This window comes from Suillus subalutaceus (assembly GCF_016647625.1).
Source record: "Suillus subalutaceus strain FC151 chromosome Unknown DFJ58scaffold_182, whole genome shotgun sequence".
NCBI classification, from domain to species: domain Eukaryota; kingdom Fungi; phylum Basidiomycota; class Agaricomycetes; order Boletales; family Suillaceae; genus Suillus; species Suillus subalutaceus.
Genome location: NW_024540431.1, coordinates 80,505 through 101,807, shown reverse-complemented (window position 1 = coordinate 101,807; position 21,303 = coordinate 80,505). Strand labels below are relative to the sequence as shown.

The following is a 21,303-nucleotide window of genomic DNA, read 5'->3' as shown; positions in this document are numbered from 1 at the left end:
CCCCAAAAACTGCTAATTAACATATGTTTGGTCAGCACAAATGTTCCACTCAATTAAGAATTTCGCCAGGATTGGAGCGAGCTTGACCTTCATCCTCAGATTACTCTGTAATGCCTTTCCAGTCCAGTGCTTCCTGCCTCATGTGTTTCTCACAGCGATTACTGAGGTCATTGAGCCATATAAATAAAGCAGGGACTAAAATTTGATCTGTCAGAGTCATGCTGTAAAGTTGCCCACCTATGTTCGAGTCGACCGCTTTTGCTTATGTAAGCAGTGTCACACCCAATGATTGATTTTTTGAGCTTTCATATGACTTGCCTGGCTTCAAATTGAACTTGTTTCTGGGGTTATGGAGCCATATTAATCCGATGGAAACACTGTTTTGGTCTGAAAAAATCATATTCTAGAGTGATGCTACCCCCTCCTTCTCCTTTGCCTTGACTTCTGAACCACTCAGATGTACATCTAGATGGGCCAGGTGGCTTGGACTTGCGCTCATCTGACGACAGTTTTCCTTTGCCTCGACCTCTTACTCGCTCAGAGCCACGTCTCACTGCGTTGTGAATGCTCAGCGAGGAAGCTACAAGCAAATGTACCAGGTGACTTATGCTCATTTAGCGATGATTCACTCAGATGCGTTGTAGAGACTCCATTGCGAGTAGCCTCACAAAGGCCGTATTTCCACTTTGTCTCCACTAACGCGCGCTATATACGACAAGGCGACTTAAACGCGCTAAACGCGCGACGCTTCCGCCTAATCCGCGCATCCGCGCATCTGGCGCCTATAGCGCGCCTCTATAGCGCCTTTCGCGTTACTACGGCGCCTTTGCGCGCGCTTTCGCGCTTTACCTTCGTGTTCGCTTTTCCAAGTCGCCTGTCCTCCGCACGTCCTGTCCTGTCCCTCTATGATCCGCTGGTGCGTCTCCCTTTATCTTGTCAACTGACTTTAGCTATATACCTCGTCTGTTTACACATATTTCCTTATTCTACAACACAACAACTCTTTTTCGCTTCGCTTCCGCTTCGGCTCAGCGCCTGGGAACATTTACCTTAGACATGGGGACTCTGATAGATTTTTCACTTACTTACTTACTCACTACATCCCATCATCCTGCATCAGTGTATACTGTGAATCAATTTCTATTCATTTGCAACACAACCACTGCGCGACTCTCTATTCTTTTGCAACAAGCTCTCTTGAGAAAATCTGGAGAGACCTTCGCGCTACTTCCGCCTCTTCACTAACGCCTATAGCGCGCTTGTTCCGCCTCGCGGTTCCGCCTACGTCGCACTTTCACCTTTCGTCGCGTTAACGCGCGTTTCGCGTTTACAAGGCGTCTCGCACCCGCGCTTTGCGCAGATTCCCTTGCTGACTCGTTCAGCGCATCCCCTCGCATTTACTCGAGGAAAAGACTCAGTAAAGATCCTCTTGGGCCGACTTCTACTCGCGTTCGAGGACTACTGCAGGCGACTTATCTTATATTTTTCAGTATAGACCCACTCACGATTCCTCATCTTCAGCGTGTCAGCGAGGAGCCATGAGTGAGTGAATGTATGATGTGACTTGCACTGATTCAATGCCTCGCGCAATCTCTGAGCTGAACCGGCATCAACTCTAGGAGGGCATCTCATATTTGATGTACTTGCAGGGTGGTCTGACTTGAAGACGAGGAGTCGCCATCCCAGGCCTGGGCCTCTGGTGCCTCGATTACATACTCTATATGCAGTGGATTCTCAGGGGAAAATGTCACTGTGTGAGCCGGAGGACCATGACCTGGGCATCACCTGGTGTATTGAGCGCTATCGTCTATGCTACTGGCAGCATGGTCAACAACAGTCACTTCCAGGAATAATAGGTGAAACCAAAAGACTGGTTGATCTGCCAAGTTCTTGAGAATATTTCATGACGCCAATACTTTGTCTAGGGTGATGTGTTCTGAGGCATTGTCATAATTCTTTGATAGTCTTGCCTTCCTTGGCATGGCACTTCATACACAACACTGGTTCTACCTCAAACACATTCATATCCAAAATTTATAATTCACATTAGCGATAATAGTGACATGGATAGCAAATGCTCTCAGAAGCGAAAATTATTTATACTATTCTAACAGTTACATTAAACACAATTAACTAAACCCTCATAGAAGGGTGAGAGCTATCTAAACAGCCATCAGTTGATCTCAAAAAGCCTCATGAGGCGAAAATAACTGGCACTATTATCAATAGTAGGCTCCCATTGAGGAGTGACAACCAGTCAAAGGCCCCCAGACCCACAAAGTGAAAAAAAGCGAAAAAAAAACTGGTACTATTATCAATAGTAGACTCCCATAGAGGAGTGGCAACCAGGAAAAGTCCCCCAGACCCACAAAGTGAAAGAAAATGCGAAAATAGCTGGCACCATTATCAATGGTGGACTCCCATAGAGGAGTGACAACCAGCAAAAGAGGCCCCCAGACCAACAAAGTGAAAAAAAAGCGAAAATAGCTGGCACCATTATCAATGGTGGACTCCCATAGAGGAGTGGCAACCAGCAAAAGAGGCCCCCAGACCCACAAAGTGAAAAAAAGCGAAAAAAGCTGGCACCATTATCAATGGTGGACTCCCATAGAGGAGTGACAACCAGCAAAAGAGGCCCCCAGACCAACAAAGTGAAAAAAAGCGAAAATAGCTGGCACCATTATCAATGGTGGACTCCCATAGAGGAGTGGCAACCAGCAAAAGAGGCCCCCAGACCCACAAAGTGAAAAAAAGCGAAAAAAGCTGGCACCATTATCAATGGTGGACTCCCATAGAGGAGTGACAACCAGCAAAAGAGGCCCCCAGACCCACAAAGTGAAAAAAGCGAAAAAAGCTGGCACCATTATCAATGGTGGACTCCCATAGAGGAGTGACAACCAGCAAAAGAGGCCCCCAGACCCACAAATTCAAAAAAAGAGTTTGGGGTGAGTGAAGAAGAGGGAAGAAAGAAGGAATGAAAATTTTTGGTTCAAGTTCACCGCATTTTTGCTTATATAAGCATTTCTAAATACAGCCCATCACTCAGAAATTCACATATATTCCAGAGTGATGCCGCTGTCTCCCCCTACCTACTGTGCCCAGAGGCATGATTCCATGTCAATACTGATGTTCCTGAACTCATGGACCAGTAGAAACAACGGTTTGATATGTCAAAGTCATGTTGTTGCAAAGTTGCTCACCTATGTGACCGCTTTTGCTTATGTAAGCAGTGTCACCCCTGTGATGCTGCCTCACCCAATGATTGATTTTTTGAGCTTTCATATGACTTGCTTGGCTTCAAATAGAACTTGTTTCTGGGGTTATTTGGCCATCTGAATCTGATGGGAACACTGGTTTGGTCCGAAAAAATCATATTTCAGAGTGATGCTACCCCCTCCCCCTCCCCCTACCTACTGTGCCCAGAGGCAGGATTCCATGTCGATACTGATGTATAAAAGGATGTTTCTGGTGTTTTTGGATCATATTAATTGATTGGAGATGGTCTCAGAGTCATCTGGGCTCATGTGAATTGTGATGTGTCAGTTGACCTGATACCCCCCCACAAAGATCGATTTTTTCAGGCTTCCCATGACTTGCCAGTACTCCAAAACTATTCTTCCTGGGGGTTCTTCATCCATCTGAACACGATGGTCGAGCCAGATTTCCCAGAAAAAATCATGTTCTTGAGATATGCAGGGCCCCCCTCCCCCCTCCTAACTCATATATCTTGATATTATGTAAATACCGATATATCAAAAGATGTTTCTAGTGTTTTATGATCACAGAAATCGATTGGAGATGGTCCTGGAGTATTCCCGGCTTGTCTGAATTGAAATATGTCAGTTTGCCTCATGCCCCCCCCACAAAGATCGATTTTTACAGACATCCCATGACTTGCTGGTGCTCCAACAGCATTTCTCCCGAGGGCTATTGATCATTCTGAACACGATGGTCGAGCCAGATTTCCCAGAAAAAATCAGGTTCTGGAGATATGCAGGGCCCCCCTCCCCCCTCCTAACGCATATATCTGGATATCATGTAAATACCGATATATCAAAGGGTGATCCTAGTGTTTTATGATCACTGAAATCCATTGGAGATGGTTTCAGAGTATTTCTAGCCTGTGTGAAATAAAATAGGTCAGTTTGCCTCATACCCCCCACAAAGATCGATTTTTACAGCATTCCCATGACTTGCCAGTGGTCCAAAAGCATTTTTCCTGGGGGCTCTTGAGCCCTCTGAACACGATGGTCGAGCCAGAATTCCTAGAAAAAATCGCGTTCTTGAGATATACAAGGTCCTCCTCCCCCCTCCTACCCCCTATATTTTGCTGTACTTGATTTTAACTCAAAACCGATACTGTAAAGGACTGTCCTAGGGTTTTTCAGGTGTAGGAATCGATTGGTGATGGTCCTGGACCATCTGGAGGTCGATATTGGTGACATATGGTGGTGGGGCCAAAAGGGCAGTATTTTGAGCATATCTCCATAACCCAACCGCCGATTTCTCTAATTCTTGGCTCATATCATTCCTAGACGTACCCTCCATGATATGTACCAGCCCACAAAAAGAAATAGTTTCACAAGTTTGAAACCTATTTCAGTTTTGACCATATAAATGCTGGGCTGCATAACAGTACAGGTGTAACTCCCGGTCGCATGGGTCCAAGGTCAAAAACATTTGTGGACAGGTGCTCGCTATTCTTTCCTGACCATGATGCCTCCCATAAAAACAACGCTCAGTGGTCTGCACTATGGGAGAGAGATGGATATATCGCAGAGTTTCACCGGATGATGGAGACGATGGAAGAGAATCAGCAGGAATTGCTCAAGCAAGGGTTGTGTGAAGTATTTTCTGACCTTCACAGTCTTCCTGCAAGCAGTGGAAAAGTGTGGATACAAAAGCATGATGCCATAGTGTTCATAACGAATCCTGCATTTTACAGGATCGACTGCATTGGAAGGGGGGCGGAGAGTCAACGGAAGGCCCAAAAAGCACGTCGTACAATGAAGTTGATCAAGGGAAAGCGCATCTTTGCGGCTGACCTCATGGACTCACAGCCATTCGACACTGATGGAAATCTGAGAAGGAAGACAGAGAGGCAAAAACGTCGGGAGATTCGCAAAAAGATGACCACGACCAAGAAAAACCAGAGGGTTCCCCCTCCCCCACGTCCTCGCAAAGCTAGGCCATTTCCTATGCACACAAGAGAATTAGTGGACAGAGATGAGGAAATGGATGTTGATTAGCTCACAATTTATATTGTATGTACGATGCTTGCCAACCAAGTAGACATAACAGCACCTTGATCATGCAGGCATATTCTGATATTGAGGTAAGACTTGATTGCAAACTTGGTGGTTTTAGCCAAGTATCACATCAACTATCAGCTCCAGTGGGATGAGAGGCAGGGAGCACTGGACACTGAAATATGAATATCCTTCCTTATAGCAGGGAATTACTGGGCAGAACATTCACTCCTCCTGCATGTCGTCTCAATAAGCAGTGCTATTATTAATACATGTTACTCATTGGTCAAACAAATGTCTTTCCAAGTATGTGTAGATTCCCAAGATCGCTGGTACATATTTCTATAGGAATATTTCACAATCCAGCATCATTATAGCTTTATAACTTATGACAGTGAACTCATTTTTCATGTCACAGACATGTCATCACCATTCCCACTAACAAATGGTGAGATGTGAGGAAGGAAAATGTGGTGAAAATTGAGGGAGAAGGAAGTGACATCGAGAGGACATACTGTCACGGGGAGCATAAGTATAAATGCTACGTCAAATGCTGTTGTTGCCTCTTGAAACTGGCTTTCTCATAGAGGGCATGGAGATATAACCTGTTAATGAGGGCTTGATGGTGATGGACTAATTCATAATCAAAGTTAGCCTGGGGTGATCAACACCATGTCGATCTTGAAACTGGCTTTCTCACAGAGGGCAATACCCTTGGAGATATAACCTGTTAATGAGGGCTTGATGGTGATGGACTAATTTGTGATCAAAGTTGGCCTGGGGTGATCATGGGTATTACAAATGATGCGAGTTCGCAACTGGAACTTGGATGGGGCTCTTGCTAAGCTTGCTGAGACCAGCGGGCATTTGATGGCAAGAAAAGGGTTAGGAGTGCGAATCATCAATCATAATTAGGTCAAGGTGGATGAACCCAATGACCTCACATCTTGACATGAGGGGACAAAGAGACAAGGAACACTGGACTCATGATATGATGTGGGTGCTCGAGCATGCAATGTGGAAACCAGATTTCTGTTATGAGTTGCCATGGCATATCTTGGTGGATTTATTGTACCCATGCTAGAAGCAGGGCAGCGATTCTCTAGGACGTCCCAAACTCACAACAGAGGATATATTGGAGGCATTGGCTAAGGGTCAGGAGGTATGTTCAAACCATCACCTTCTTAACAGAGCAGCAGATATCTCCTGAAGCTTTGCTGAAGTTGTACTTTGCAAGGCTAAAATACATCAGCTTTGACCATGGGTCAGATCAGGGCACTCAAAATGAAGTTTCTCGTATGACACAGGACGAAGCTGAAACTAACTACTACCGCTACTACCACTACTGCAATATTCTAAGCCAGGGAGCATCAATGTAAATGCGACATTGAATGCTGTGGTTGGCTCCTGAAACTGACTTTTCTCCCAGAGGGCAATATCCTTGGAGACATAATCTGTCAAGGAGGGCCGGATGGTGATGGACTAATTCATAATCAAAGTTAGCCCAGGGTAATCCTGATGGTCCTGATGTTGCCCTGATTTATGTATCAACCTGAGATGTAATTCAAAACCCTTTCATACTGAGTACCCTTTGATGAGGCGGACTGATGATACTGCAGTGCGCTCCTCTCAATCTCACTGATAATTCTAAAATTGCCTGATTTATGTTTCGATCTGAGATGCTATTCAAAACTAATCCATATGAAGTGCCATCTGGGGAGGCGGACTGATGATACTATGGAGTAGGAAAATAGTATCTCTGATGGTCATCAATGATACCAGAATTCCTGCTTTGACACAATGGTACCACCAACTGGCCATTGGCAGTCAACCACAGACTGAATAGCATTCCAGCATTGCACATTTCCCGCTTTTGCTTATGTAAGAAGTGTCAGTGTCACTTCCTGACCCAATGATTGATTTGTTCAGATTTCATATCACTTGCCTGGCTTCAAATAGAACTTGTTTCTGATATTATTTAGCCCTATGAATCTGTTGGTAACACTTGTTTGATCTACAAAAATCATGCTCCAAAGTCATGCTACCCCCTCTATCCACCTATTACATCCAGAGACATGATTTTATATGAATACCAATGTATAATGCATAAAAGTGCACTCCCAGTGTTTTACCATCATATAAATAGATCGGAGATAATCTCAGAGTCTTTTGGGCCGATGTGAGTTAACACTTAGACCCTCATGCAGGGTGATATCAATACACAATGCCTTTCATAGCGACAATTAATCATTATAATAATGGTTTGACCCACATAGTGGAGGACACCAATAACAAAAGGCTTTGAAGCGAAATTTATTAGTCTTATCAGGGTCTACTATTATCATTATTAACAAAGATGCAAACAATAAAGCCTTCAGAATGACAACATCAAAAACCTCCCGGGAGTGAAATATGCTGGCACCATTCTCAATGGCGATACCCTCATAGAAGGATGACACCAACATAAGCTCTCAGGTTTACAAGGAAAGTAAAGTAAAAAAGTAAAAAAAGCCCCCAGAACCAAAATTTGTTGGCACCATAATCAATGGTAGGACCCTCATGGAAGGGTGACACCAACATAAGTCCCCAGGTCCATAAGTAAAGTAAAAAGAGCCCAGAAGCGAAATATGCTGGCACCATAATCAATGGTGATACCCCCATAGAAGGGTGAGACCAACAAAAGCTTCCAGTCCCAAAGTAAAGTAAAGTAAAAAAAGCCCCCAGAATCCAAATTTGTTGGCACCATAATCAATGGTAGGACCCTCATGGAGGGCGACACCAACATAAGTCCCCAGGTTCATCAGTAAAGTAAAAAGTAAAAAAAAAAGAGCCCAGAAGCGAAATATGCTGGCACCATAATCAATGGTGATACCCCCATAGAAGGGTGAGACCAACAAAAGCTCTCAGGTTCACAAATAAAGTAAAGTAAAAAAAGCCCCCAGAACCAAAATTTGTTGGCACCATAATCAATGGTAGGACCCTCATGGAAGGTGACACCAACATAAGTCCCCAGGTCCATCAGTAAAGTAAAAAGTAAAAAAAAGAGCCCAGAAGCGAAATATGCTGGCACCATAATCAATGGTGTTACCCCCATAGAAGGGTGAGACCAACAAAAGCTTCCAGTCCCAAAGTAAAGTAAAGTAACAAGTAAAAAAACCCTCAGAAGCGAAAAATGTTGGCACCATAATCAATGGTAGGACCCTCATGGAGGGTGACACCAACATAAGCCCCAGGTTCATAAGTAAAGTAAAAAGTAAAAAGTAAAGATAGTGACAGGATCTAATGAGTAAGTAAGTAAGTAAGTAAGTGAGTGAGTGAGTGAGAAGAAAGAAAGAGAAAATTTTTGGTTCAAGTTGACCGCATTTTTGCTTACATAATCAGTGTCAAACAAGACCACATATTGTCATTGGAATAAACTTGATGAAATTTCGCATATTTGCATATATAAGCAGTGTCAGGTAAAGTGAGAGGAAGAAACATGATGGCATTGCACATTCTGGCTCATTATTAGAAGTAGAAATTTCATAGACATGAGATTTATCTTACCTTTAGGCTGAATAATACAGTGATCAATGATAATACTTGCTAGACTTCCTCTGACACCCTACATACTACTATAGCACAAACGAGAGGATGGATCCACAGACAATGCAGCGCTTCAGGCCACCATGTGGGTGTAGATACGGTCATAGGTATAGTCATGGGTATGTCACCCTAAATCCTTGTGATTTGGCTCCAATTATTCTATGATGAGATTCAAAGGCAATACAATGGGAAGAATATAGAATGTGGCAGACATCCACCTCTTTCTTCTCTCTTTTGAGACTGATTGACCTTGAACATCTCCAGTGCTGTCTTCACTACCCCTGTCATGATGCCTCCCTCCAAGCTCGAGTTTTTCAGCCTTCATCTGTCTTGTCTGACTTTAACTAGGACTCTTTCATAAGATTATGAAGCCCTCTGAACGCACTGGTAATTCTCAGTTTGTCCAAAAAATCATGTTCCAAAGTCGACCACCCTTGTCATGCTGCCTTTCCCTCCAAGAGCGATTTTTCTAGACTTCATATGACTCACAAGGCTTGATCTTGAACTTGTTTCTGAGGTTATTGAGCCATCTAAATTGAACGGGCAGGCCCATTTCTTGTGTAAAAATCATGTTCAAAAGTTGAACACCCCTGTCATGCTGCCTCACCCTCTAAGATCGATTTTTTTTCAGCCTTCACATGACCTGCCTGACTCAAGATAGGACTTGTTCTAGAAGTTATAAAGCCTCCTGAATCTGACAGCAGGATTTGTTTGGTGCGCAAAAATCATGTTCCAAAGTGATGAGCTATCAAGTACTCTTGTGCTGAGGCCTTCACCCAAAGTCGATTTTTTCAGCCTTTGTATGACTTGCATGGCTGGATCTCAGGCTTATTTCTGAAGACACAGACCAGTAGGAACAACAATTTGATATGTCAAAGTCATGTTGTTGTAAAGTTGCTCACCTATGGTCAAGTTGACCGCTTTTGCTTATGTAAGCAGTGTGATGCTGCCTCACCCAATGATTGATTTTTTGAGCTTTCATATGACTTGCTTGGCTTCAAATAGAACTTGTTTCTGGGGTTATTGAGCCATCTGAATCAGATGGCAACACTGGTTTGGTCCGAAAAAATCATATTCCATAGTGATGCTACCCCCTCCCCCTAGCTACTGTGCCCAGAGGCATGATTCCATGTCAATACTGATGTATAAAAGAATGCTCCTAGTGTTTTTGGACCATGTTAATTGATTGGAGATGGTATCGGAGTCATCTGGGCCCATGTGAATTGTGATGTGTCAGTTGGCCTGATACCCCCCACAAAGATCGATTTTTCTAGGCTTCCCATGACTTGTCAGTCCTTAAATAGTATTCTTCCTGGTGGTTTTTGATCCATCTGAACACGATGGTCAAGCCAGATTTGCCAGCAAAAATCATGTTCTTGAGATATGCAAGGTCTCCCTCCCCCTCCTATCTCATATATCTTGATATTGTGTGAAGACTGAGATGCAAAAGGATGTTCCTAGTGTTTTATGATCACAGAAAGTGATTGGAAATGATCCTGGAGTATTCCCGGCCTATCTGAATTGAAATATGTCAATTTGCCTCATACCCCCCTACAAAGATCGATTTTTACAGACTTCCCATGACTTGCTGGTGCTCCAAAAGCATTTTTCCTGGGGGTTCTTGATCCCCCTGAACACGATGGTCAAGCCAGATTTGCCAGAAAAAATCAGGTTCTTGAGATATGCTAGGTCCCCCTCCCCCCTCCTATCTCATATATCTTGATATTATGTAAATACCGATATATCAAAGGATGTTCCTAGTGTTTTATGATCACAGAAATCGATTGGAGATGATCCCAGAGTATTTCTAGCCTGTTTGAAATAAAATAGGTCAGTTTGCCTCATACCCCCCACAAAGATCGATTTTTACAGACTTCACATGACTTGCCAGTGCTCCAAAAGCATTTTTCCTGGGGGCTCTTGATCCCTCTGAACACGATGGTCGAGCCAGAATTCCCAGAAAAAATCGCATTCTTGAGATATACAAGGTCCTCCTCCTCCCTCCTACCTCCTATATTTTGCTGTACTTGATTTTAACTTAAACCCGATACCGTAAAGGGCTGTCCTGGGGTTTTTCAAGCTTGGAAATCGATTGGTGATGGTCCCAGAGTATCTGGAGATCATTACTGGTGACATATGGTGGTAGGGCCAAAAAGTCAGTATTTTGACCATATCTCCACATCCCAACCGCCGTTTTCTGTAATTCTTGGCTCATATCATTCCTGGAAGTACCCTCTAAGATATGTACCAGCCCACAAAAAGAATTATTTTCACAAGTTTGAAATCTATTTCTGAAATGACCATATAAGTTTTGGAATATTCTTCTCACATTCTGAAGTCATTACATCACCTTTTTACTTACATAATATTCCCACACAAAATGTATATAAGGAGAGCCCATTCTCCCCCCAAAAAAATAGATCTCCCACTTGTTGCATTCAAGAACTCCCACTTGAGCAAATTGAACTCTCACCTAAGAAGCTTCAGTCTGAACAAATTGCTGCTTACAAAGCCCATTTCCTTTGTAAGAACTGTCCAGGCAAGTGCAGGGAAAGTGTTTCCCTTGAGATTACGTAAGTTTCTCGCGATAGAAACCCAGTTTTTGTGAGACCAGTGTTCTCACCACGTAGTGTTTACTGACCAACACGAGCTTTGGTCAACGTTGTTATTTGTGAGACCAGCGTTCTCACCAGGTATTTGTATACTGACCAACACGAGCTTTGGTCATTGTTGTTATTTGTCATTGTTGTTATTTGTCATTGTTTTTTTTTATTTGTCATTGTTGTTATTTGTGAGACCAGCGTTCTCACCAGGTATTTGTATATTGACCAACACGAGCTTTGGTCCACGTAGTCACATTTGAGACCAGCTTCTCAACAGTTAACCGTATATTCAGGAAACCAGTTCAAGTGTCTAGACGGTATATCCTAGACAATCCCATAGTTTCAATCAGAGATAATAAAGCTCCGGCTAAGTTAATCTGACTGATTGGTTTAGCGAGCCTCCCAAGAACTCACACGTTATCTACCACGAAAGAAGAAAAGTCGTAGACCGTGTTAATCGAGGACTGGCAAGAAGTCTTATCCAGTGTAATTGTGGTGTCATTACATTCTTACACGTATTTATATAAGACCCTCGGTTATTAAGACAACCGCCGCATACACTCGACCTGCAAAGAAGCAGAAGATCACAAATGACACTCCTCATACATCTGCTCAATCTCCTACTAAATGCTCAAATTCACATCAAAAAACTCATTTTTCTCTCTTGCAACATGGTGATCCTCAGTTTTCCCTGAATTTGTCATCACAGCTCCACTTATTTCGTGCTCGATTACGACAAGAGGAGCTACTTAATGCCAAGCAGACTTCTATAGATTGTTACTACTTCAAAGCATAATATATGTAGGCATTGTGGATACTGTACTTTTTTCATGTCACAACTTTGGCAGAGGTCACATGTGTCACATGGGTGTCTTGTGAATGCCCATGATGGGGCAGTGATCTCCCTTCACATCGAAAGCTTGCCTGTAAGGCAGGAGATATATGAATCACACATTTTCTGTTCTTCAATAAGATGGATTCTGGTCTATAGAATGGTGATAATAAATAAACATGCAGAAAGAATAAATGCACTCGTACCTTGCAATGTATAAGAAACTGAATAGTCTTGATGCTTTGTCCAGATCCTCAACCTGGTAGGAATTATTACCAACATTGAATGAAAGACATAGCTTTCCAAATGTCCCACACGCACAAGTCTACTCTCTTGTTCACTATGAGCTTTGGTCTGATTGTGATCATTTCTAATATGTAACACTAGCAAATAGTCGGAGTCAGCACCATTCAGTGGTCAGTAAAAAAGAACATATTACCTAAGCGACATTGTTTCTTATTTGGCTGCTTGCCTTCAGTTTGCACCTGCATGCCTTCAACAGTGTTATTTTGACACTGCACAGGAGGAGCAACATCCCCTGCAACATCATGAATGAGTGTGAAGTCAGAGGAGTGATATTGATCATCAACAATCTGATCTGGCTCATCTAGATGGCAACCAGCATGGATCGAGACATTACTATCAACATCATTTGCACTTGGCTCCAGGGTGATGTCAGTACCATGCACATTGGTATCCTTGCTGCTTGACTCAGTGGTCATGCAAGTATTCATATATCTACTGTTCAACTCTGGAGCTATGCCAGCACCTTTGAGTACATCAAGTCCAACTTCATTACCACTGAGACACCCATCCATCACACCCTGCATCAAGTGTGAGCAAGAATTAATATTTAGGGAGGTCTTCGTGCATAGTAACACATGAGAAATGAGTTAAGAAACAGACATAGCATGACAAACCTTCCAATGATACCAACCAGGAGGTCCTGACATTTTATCCTGCTCCTGCATCTCAGGAGAGTAGCTGTTGAGAAAATGAAGAAAATTGGTAAAGTTAATGTCACCATTGTTTGACTCAGAGTCGACAGGTTCTAACCCATCATCAGAGGGTGTCACAGACAAGTTAGCCGCAGGATCCATAGCATTGAAGATGGGCAACTGAAAAGCATGTGAGTCGACCCATTCACCATCACAAAAGTCACCATCACTTACTGTGAGTAACAGCCTGGGACAGAAACAATCTCTGTGTCTACAGGTGATGTCACATATGTCAGATCCACTGGGTGGCTACTCACATAGGACTGAGTCTTCCACCAAGCAAAGTCAATGATTATAGAAAAGAAAGCCACAAAAAATACACTTATTACTTGGCTGGCCTAGCGCTATCATCTGGTATGTGTATAGGTTGAGCATGAGATGCTTATGAGCCAAGAGCACAAGAGTAACACCGCCATCAACATTGATACTGAAGACTCAGATGATACCCTCCAGCAATGAGTAGTTTTATAGCTAGTTTATCTGTCTTCTAGCACCCACAATGCACTGCTTTAAAGTTTTAACCCTCAGTGTGCAGCCTTCCATCCAAAATCCTGCACCTATCCCTATGGAGACATCTTCACCTTTCTGGCTTTCAGTTATCTCTGTTTCCATTAACCTCTGTCCTGTGTATCTTCAGACCTCCTAACCTTTGTGTTGGAATTGGAACATACATGTGTTGAATAAGATACAAGTGCTAACCCGGACCTTTCCACTGTAGTGACAGTCAGCATGCATAGGTACTTAACGGACCGGTTTATCTCATATTAGTGTAGTATAAAAACCAATAGTTTACAATGAAATAAACAGTTGGTCTTTCACAACTCAATAGGTTATGAGCCCTGCGTTGCAATAGTGCTCGCTCAAATCTACATTCATGCTCTCATTATCACTCTCATTGTTGTTCTTGCCATTGCTCTTGATTCATTCTCATTGTCGCTGTTATCGTTATCATTGCACCACTTTTGTTTACCATCACTTTTCTCACGCTTTCCCCACACTGTGTTGATGGAAACTTTGTTGGTCAGGAAGGGATTGAAAGAATATGTTGATGACACAAAGGCTATGTCACTTGGAAATCCAAACTCAAAAGTTGCCAAAGTTTTTATTAGAAAACAAGCCAAAGCTCGTGCGGAAATTGTCCTTCATGTTGAAATATCCCAGCTCTCTCATGTCTGTAATCCCAACCCCTGCTGCCATATGGATTGACCTCAAACCGTTCATTGCACTGTGTTGCATTTCAATTAAAGGAAATTGACATTGATATCTTCTTATTCTCATCCTTACTCTTGGTCTTCCCCCATCCTATGAAAATTTCATTGTTTCCCTCAATGCCACTACATCCAGTGAGCTGATGCTCGATCATGTCATCACTCAACTTATGAATGAAGAAGCTTGCCAATCTCAAGGCACCAATCCTACCACACCATGTGATACTGCTATGCTTTCCCACACTCATTGTTGTCATGTCCCACTTGAAAACATCACCTGCTTCAATTGTGAAGAGAAGGGACACTACCAGTTACATTGCCAGAAGAATACTACCAAGACAGAAACTGCTGGAGCTGTTTTTGCTTTTTAGTTACACTGTTGCGCTCAAAGGGGTAGTGTTGGAATCGGAACATGCATTGAATGAGATGTGAGTGCTAACCCGGACCTTCCTGCTGTAGTGATACTTTGTAAGATTATCAGTCAGTGTGCATAGTATAAAAACTAATAGGTTACAATGAAATAAACAGTCGGTCTTTTGCAACTCAATACTTTGTACTACCTACAGACCTTGTGTCCTCTGGACCTCTCCTTCTATCCTATCCTGCTTTAGACTTTGTTCCATATACTCCTCCAGAACTCCTCTGGATTTCATCAGACTATTATTGGACTTCATCTGAAATGAAAGGTACAAACTTTGATAAGGGACACAGCACACAAGTAACAAGTCAAAACATAGTTGGGACACATCAGGACAGGTTGAGACATATTCAGAACATCAGGACAAGCTAGAACATATCAGGATACATCAGGATACATCAGGATATATCAAGACAAACCCTAACATGTTCAGGACACATCAAGACATTTCAGAACACATCAGGACATATCAGGACAAGCTAGGACACGTTAGGATACATCAGGACATGCCAGGACATGTTGAGACACATCAGGATACATCAGGACAAGCTGGGACATGTCAGGACAGACCAGGATAAGCTGGGACATGTCAGAACAAGCTAGGACATGTCAGGACAAGCTGGGACATGTTGGGGCACATCAGGACATGTCAGGACACATCAGGACAGGCCAGGACATGTTGGGACATGTCAGGACACATATATGTTGGGATATATCAGGACACATTAGGATACATCAGGACACAGCAGGACATGTTGGGACACATCAGGACACATCAGGATAAGCTGAGACATATGAGGTCAGGCCAGGACATATGAGGTCAGGCCAGGACATGTTGGGGCATATCATTACACATCAGGACAAGCTGGGACATGTTAGGACAGAACAGGACATATTGGGACACATCAGGACAGGCCAGGACATGTTGGGGACACATCAGGACAGGCCAGGACATGTTGGGGACATGTCAGGACAAGCTGGGACATGTTGGAACACATCAGGACATGTCAGGCCAAGCCAGGACACATCAGGACAAGACAGGATACATCAGGACACATAAGGACAGGACAGGACATGTTGGGGACATGTTGGGACACATCAGGACATGTCAGGCCAAGCCAGGACATGTTAGGACAGAACAGGACATGTTGGGACATGTCAGGACATTAAAGGACATGTTGGGACAGGACAGGCCAGGACGGGACATGTTGGGACACATCAGGACATGTCAGGCCAAGCCAGGACATGTTGGGACATGTCAGGACATTAAAGGACATGTTGGGACAGGACAGGCCAGGACGGGACATGTTGGGACAGGCCAGGACACATCAGGACAGTATAGGACATGTTGGGACAGGACAGGCCAGGACGGGACATGTTGGGACAGGCCAGGACACATCAGGACAGTATAGGACATGTTGGGACAGGACAGGCCAGGACGGGACATGTCGGGACAGAAGCGCAAAAGGAGGACGCCCCCAGTTTTTGAAAAGCGGAATATTAGGGAAGTTGAGGGAAGACTTTAGATGACTCGGCGAGTCGGTAGATGGTGCTCCTCGACGTGGCAGAAAGTTGTCACACACCACATATGTCACATATTCAATAGCTGTGTGCCCCGTAGTACTCGATAGTGAGTGGCAGTGGAACATACTAGAAGGTAGCAACGTTACCAGTGCTCTGGATTCCCCTATGGTAGTACAAAGTAGAAATTGCGCGGAAGCGGACATGGAATCAAAGACGATCGCCGAAAAAGGCAAGTGTGTTTAAAATCAAGGGACGATGCTAGTCGATAATTTTGTTGAGGTTGCGGTTCGTCGCTTGCCACTAGCGACAACGAACGGCTCGTCGTCGCCGTCGTCGTTAAACTGACTTCCTGCCTATCCCGAAGCCGGTCTTCGCAGCGTGCATGCCACAGACGCACGTCCGTCACGACTAGTGTAACATTCATTCTGGAAGGGTGAGGAACAGTTTAACGTTCTTCATCTTTGTCGACACCATGGCAGACTTATCACCTGGCTTGGGCATGATAAGCACGCGCACGTCGCGGTCTTCGATGTCAAGCAGTATCAATCCCCTCCCGCTTATGCGTCGCACATCTGATAGTAGTACACACCGTCAACGCCATCCACACCATCAAGTGTCCCATCCTTTCGGGCTATCCGCAATCTCCTCCTCCCTTTTGGAAATAGCAAACCAACGTCGCCAGCTCAGCCCCCAACACAAACAAAACACCCATTTCACTTTGCCTCTCTCCGTCGCTCCAGTGATCGCAAACCTTCCTTTTCTTCTGCCCGCGACCATCAACGTGATCAGGATAATCCCCCTGTCATATCTATATCACGTCTTGATGCTGAAGAATTTGCGCACAAAAGGAGCTATGACCTTGTCCGCGTTGCTTCAGCCTCCGACAGTCTCCTTCCTTCACTATCTACTACTTCCCAGTTCCTTGATGACGAGATGTATGGTTCGTAGTTTTGCTATCTTTGTTCAAGTATTATTATGAAATATTCATTACTAGCCCTCGTCCACCCATGCCCCGCTGACCTTAGCACCATCCTCGAAGCTGAAAACTCGGGTATTTCGAAATACATACCCTCCGCAAGTCCTTCCCCATCTCCTTCCCCTACTTCGCCACACACATTCTTTCCATCTAAGGTCGCATTCTCCCCCCCACCATCTCACGGCACCTTTCCCACTCCAAAAGACCGCTCTGTCCCTCAAACTTCTTGTGGTCCCTCCCCCACCACCTCCAATCTCGATCTATCCCTCTCGAAATTATCCGCTGAACTCCATGACGCTCTATCCCCCACCACTGCCGACGGTTGGTCCAGTGCTGTTGTGGTCGAAGACGCAGACGTAGCGCCGCCACCATCGGGAACAAACCATGGGTTTGACAGTAGGGATACGACTTCTTGTCTCCCTCAGATCTCAGACCCAGACCCAGATGCGACCTTTGACTTCAGTGCGCTCGATCCCGACCTTGCCGAGCTACTCAGTCCTCATCGCGTGCCCAGAAAGGACATGAGAGAATCAGCCACCGATAAATTGGTATCAGACGGGTTCAGTGTTGCGCCATACCGAGTTGCAGCTTCAATAATTCCTCAAACACCTGGTCCTCGACCACGCTCCGCACCTTTAACTGAACAATCTACTACACCTTTATCACCAGGGTGCTCTTCCGTCGAACCGCTGTCACGAGAGCCAATAACACCTCTATCCCCGAGCATACGACCATCAGCAGTCCCCCAGTCAGATGCACGATCCTTGGTGTCGCTGGGCTCCAGACCGTCACAAGGAGTGGTACACTCTCCAGAACCTACGCAACTCCCTATTTCCCGTCCTTCTCTTAACATGCGTCGGCCACCGTCACATTTGCCAAGGCTCGTGCGGAGTGTCACTTCTGCTTCTCCTTCCATCGCTGCGATCACGCCAGGCACATCTGTAGAAACAGCCACGAGAATGCAGAGGCACAAACCTCCGTCTCCTTTATCGGCTGGGCAGGTCACAGCGGATACGGTGATGCGATCGTCATCGGACACTACGGGGTTGAGGGTATCTTCGGACACATGTGTCCCTCGCTCATTAGTAAACGTCAGCTTCACGCCTCGTTCCTCTTCCGATACTGGGACAAGGAATGCTCGTGCTGTATCGGCCGAGGTGAGTCTTTTCATGTTCGCGTTAATTCACATACTTACAGGATGATTTGTAGCAGAATCATCGCCCAGAGCAGCAGGGACACGTATCCTCGTGTCCAAATGTCAATGTTGTGCCCACCAGAGGGGTGCCGCCTTCGGTGCCCTGTATCACTACAACTCTTGTACCTACCTCTACCGCACCCTCCAGTCTTAGCGCGTCTCCCTCAACCGCGGTCACCTCCTCACCCCCCACTACCACTACCAGCGCAAACCCAAGGACTCCCACATCTAGCCCTCCCCCAACTACAAGCACCCCCCACGACCCAGCCCATATCCGTCGCCGTCATCATCCCCACCTCTTTATTAGCCGGAAGAGAAGCTTAAGTGTTGACGAACCCTCATCCTTATCCGCTCGTGTTGAGAAACCGGGATCAAGCGCGAGCAATCGCCTCAATGGTGCAAGGAGGTTCGGGCTTGGTGTAAAGAACGGAGTTGGAGAGAGAGCAGGCAGAGTCAAGCTCGCTTCCGGAGAAAACAGACTTGTGTCCTCCCCGCTCACCCGCAGCACGCATACACCAGGACCTCCAACCATGGAATGGCTTGGTCCAAGGACTGTCAAAGCATTTGCTGCCGCTGGGTTGTTCGACGGGGAACGAGAGGAGGCTGGTGCAGGGTTCGGAGAGAAGGCAGGGTCTACCAGAGTCAATCGATTTGAGCCGGATCGAGCAGGTGCAAGTTCAGTGCTGAGTCGGTTTGACCGTGACCGTGAAGGTGCTACTTCGGTGATGAGCCGGTTGGATCGTGATCGTGAAACGTCTCTTGGCTTTTATGATAGGGATCGTGACTATTCGACTATCAACCGTTATGCTTCCTTGCGGGACCATGCCCCATCACGTGCGGCATTTTCAGAAGCTGCGAGCACATCTTCGTTTGGCACAAGGAGCGCGTGTACGACAGGGAATGCTGGTGCAGGATGGAGCCCCAGCCCGACATTCTCAAGTGCCGCGAGGACTGCGTTCTCAGGAAGCACAGCTCCTACGAGTGTAAGCAGTGGTGTGGGGTCGGGGATTGGTGCTGGAGCTGGAGTTGGAGTTGGGAATGGAATAGGAGCCGACGTCCGGACGCTTCAAGAAAAACATTATCTCGAGACCTCCGCACTCCTGAATGCCCTTGCAGGATTCCCAAGAGGCGTGCAGGAGACTGAGGGAAGAGAATGGGATGCTGAGGGAAAGGCTGAGGGTGTTAGAAGCCACGGCAATTCAGGACAGAGATGATGTGGGCTTGGGCAGAGGCATAGGACTTGGTGTGCTTAGCCAGGACGAGGAAGATGGGTCCGATAAAACACATCGCTGCGACCAAGACTTCGAGCGCTTGCCCCGAAAACACCTCGCTTCTCTCCGTGTCTCCCCTGCTCGTCAATCCCGAATGCTCACACCTGTCCCTCGTATGCCTCATCTTGAACGATCGCACTCGCATCTCCTGCAGCATGACAGACACCATACTGTATCCGCTAAGGCGTCTTTCGATTTCACGTCCGGACGGACGCCCTCGCCGTCGCGGTCCACTCAGTTCAGACCTCCTTCTCCACAGCAGACACAGCCCCAACCTACATCTTCATTGTCCATTCAACCTCCTCCTTCCCCGCAGAGAAGACATCTGCAGAGACAAAGACGCGCGAGCACATCCTCGAGCTTGTTCCCTGCTCCACCGCCTGAAATGTCGATGCTGATGTTGGAGGATGTGGGATTATCCAACGTGGTGAGCGAGTCACCGCCTTCTCCTGGCGGTTCCTCTCCCGTTGCTAAAAAATTGGGGCATAAACATTCGCATTCGCATTCAATGATTCCTCGTTCGCATTCCTTCTACGCCCCTCAATCTTCTTACACAAGTCAAATCTGTATCATTCACTTCCTTCGCATCGACGGGCACAGTAGCCGCGAGCCCAAGCACTGCGACTTTCTCGATGACAGAAGCTCCTGGGTCTCCGCATAGTCTACAATTGCGCCCCGAACACGAGCTACACCTTGGGGATATGACGAGTTTGAGTCTGTATGCTATGAGCGATGGGGAAGGGGATGAGGGGGATGAGGAGGTATGAATTATGTCTTTGTCAGTGACCTGAGGATGGTGTTCGAGGTACGGTCGCTTCCTGATAATTATGTTTCACATGCGCTATGCTCTAGGATCTTCGACGTTCGTTTGTTCATAATTTGTCTTTCATTCTGTCTTGGCGCTTTTCTTGCTCTCATCTCCTACTTTCTGTTCGTCTTTCTGCATTTGCTTCTGCTCTCGTGTACTGCAGATTCGATCCTACATATCCCGCTATTTCATTGTAGAATATACCCAGGTTACAATAATTGTATATAGATACCCTCCATCACATGATAATCAGATGCCGTTGAACTCCTCTGCAGGATGACAAATAAAATCGACTGCGTACAATCAACTACCTGTCAGCTGCTGTTGCAGCTGCGCAGCGCCCGGTCTGCTAGAGAATGTCCGACATCAGTGACCCAGGAAATGATAAGAAACCAAGCACACAACCACAGACATCCACGTGCCACCTCCCGAACCACCGCGGATCCCCCTGAACGGTGAACATAACATTACCGAAGAACGTGGGTTTCCCGCCTCTTGAGAAAATACTCTGGAACGCACCGTGACGTATGGCCTCGAACCGATGCAGAACTGATTCCTGTATAGTCTAACTCAAGCGCTCTCACAGGCTCTCATCCGCCGCGGTTCCGTTGATTACGATGATTAATTGAATTTGGG

The 21,303-nt window shown here is 45.6% G+C and overlaps 4 protein-coding genes across 4 annotated transcripts; 3 read left to right on the top strand and 1 right to left on the bottom strand.

Annotated features, from left to right (window-relative positions):
* Positions 1–4,658: 4,658 nt before the first annotated feature.
* On the top strand, positions 4,659–5,249 carry DFJ58DRAFT_734626 (uncharacterized protein; the record flags this gene model as incomplete). The annotated part of the gene is made up of 1 exon (XM_041386519.1): positions 4,659–5,249. One exon carries the CDS (start codon positions 4,659–4,661, stop codon positions 5,247–5,249), a length of 591 nt encoding a protein of 196 aa, XP_041237386.1.
* A 7,048-nt stretch (positions 5,250–12,297) lies between these two features.
* Positions 12,298–13,642, bottom strand: DFJ58DRAFT_846681 (uncharacterized protein; the record flags this gene model as incomplete). Its single annotated transcript, XM_041393339.1, has 8 exons — positions 12,298–12,361; positions 12,476–12,528; positions 12,591–12,652; positions 12,709–13,093; positions 13,190–13,387; positions 13,442–13,478; positions 13,525–13,536; positions 13,590–13,642. 8 exons carry the CDS (start codon positions 13,640–13,642, stop codon positions 12,298–12,300), a joined length of 864 nt encoding a protein of 287 aa, XP_041237385.1.
* Positions 13,643–14,537: 895 nt separating this feature from the next.
* On the top strand, positions 14,538–14,795 carry DFJ58DRAFT_608425 (uncharacterized protein; the record flags this gene model as incomplete). Its single annotated transcript, XM_041380847.1, has 1 exon — positions 14,538–14,795. A coding segment is annotated over one exon (258 nt), but the record flags the coding sequence as incomplete, so codon positions are not given.
* Positions 14,796–16,672: 1,877 nt separating this feature from the next.
* On the top strand, positions 16,673–20,964 carry DFJ58DRAFT_749629 (uncharacterized protein; the record flags this gene model as incomplete). The annotated part of the gene is made up of 6 exons (XM_041387674.1): positions 16,673–16,702; positions 17,000–17,357; positions 17,412–18,550; positions 18,606–19,643; positions 19,705–20,377; positions 20,418–20,964. The coding sequence occupies 6 exons, from the start codon at positions 16,673–16,675 to the stop codon at positions 20,624–20,626; spliced, it is 3,447 nt and encodes a 1,148-aa protein (XP_041237383.1). The 3' UTR covers positions 20,627–20,964.
* Positions 20,965–21,303: the final 339 nt, after the last annotated feature.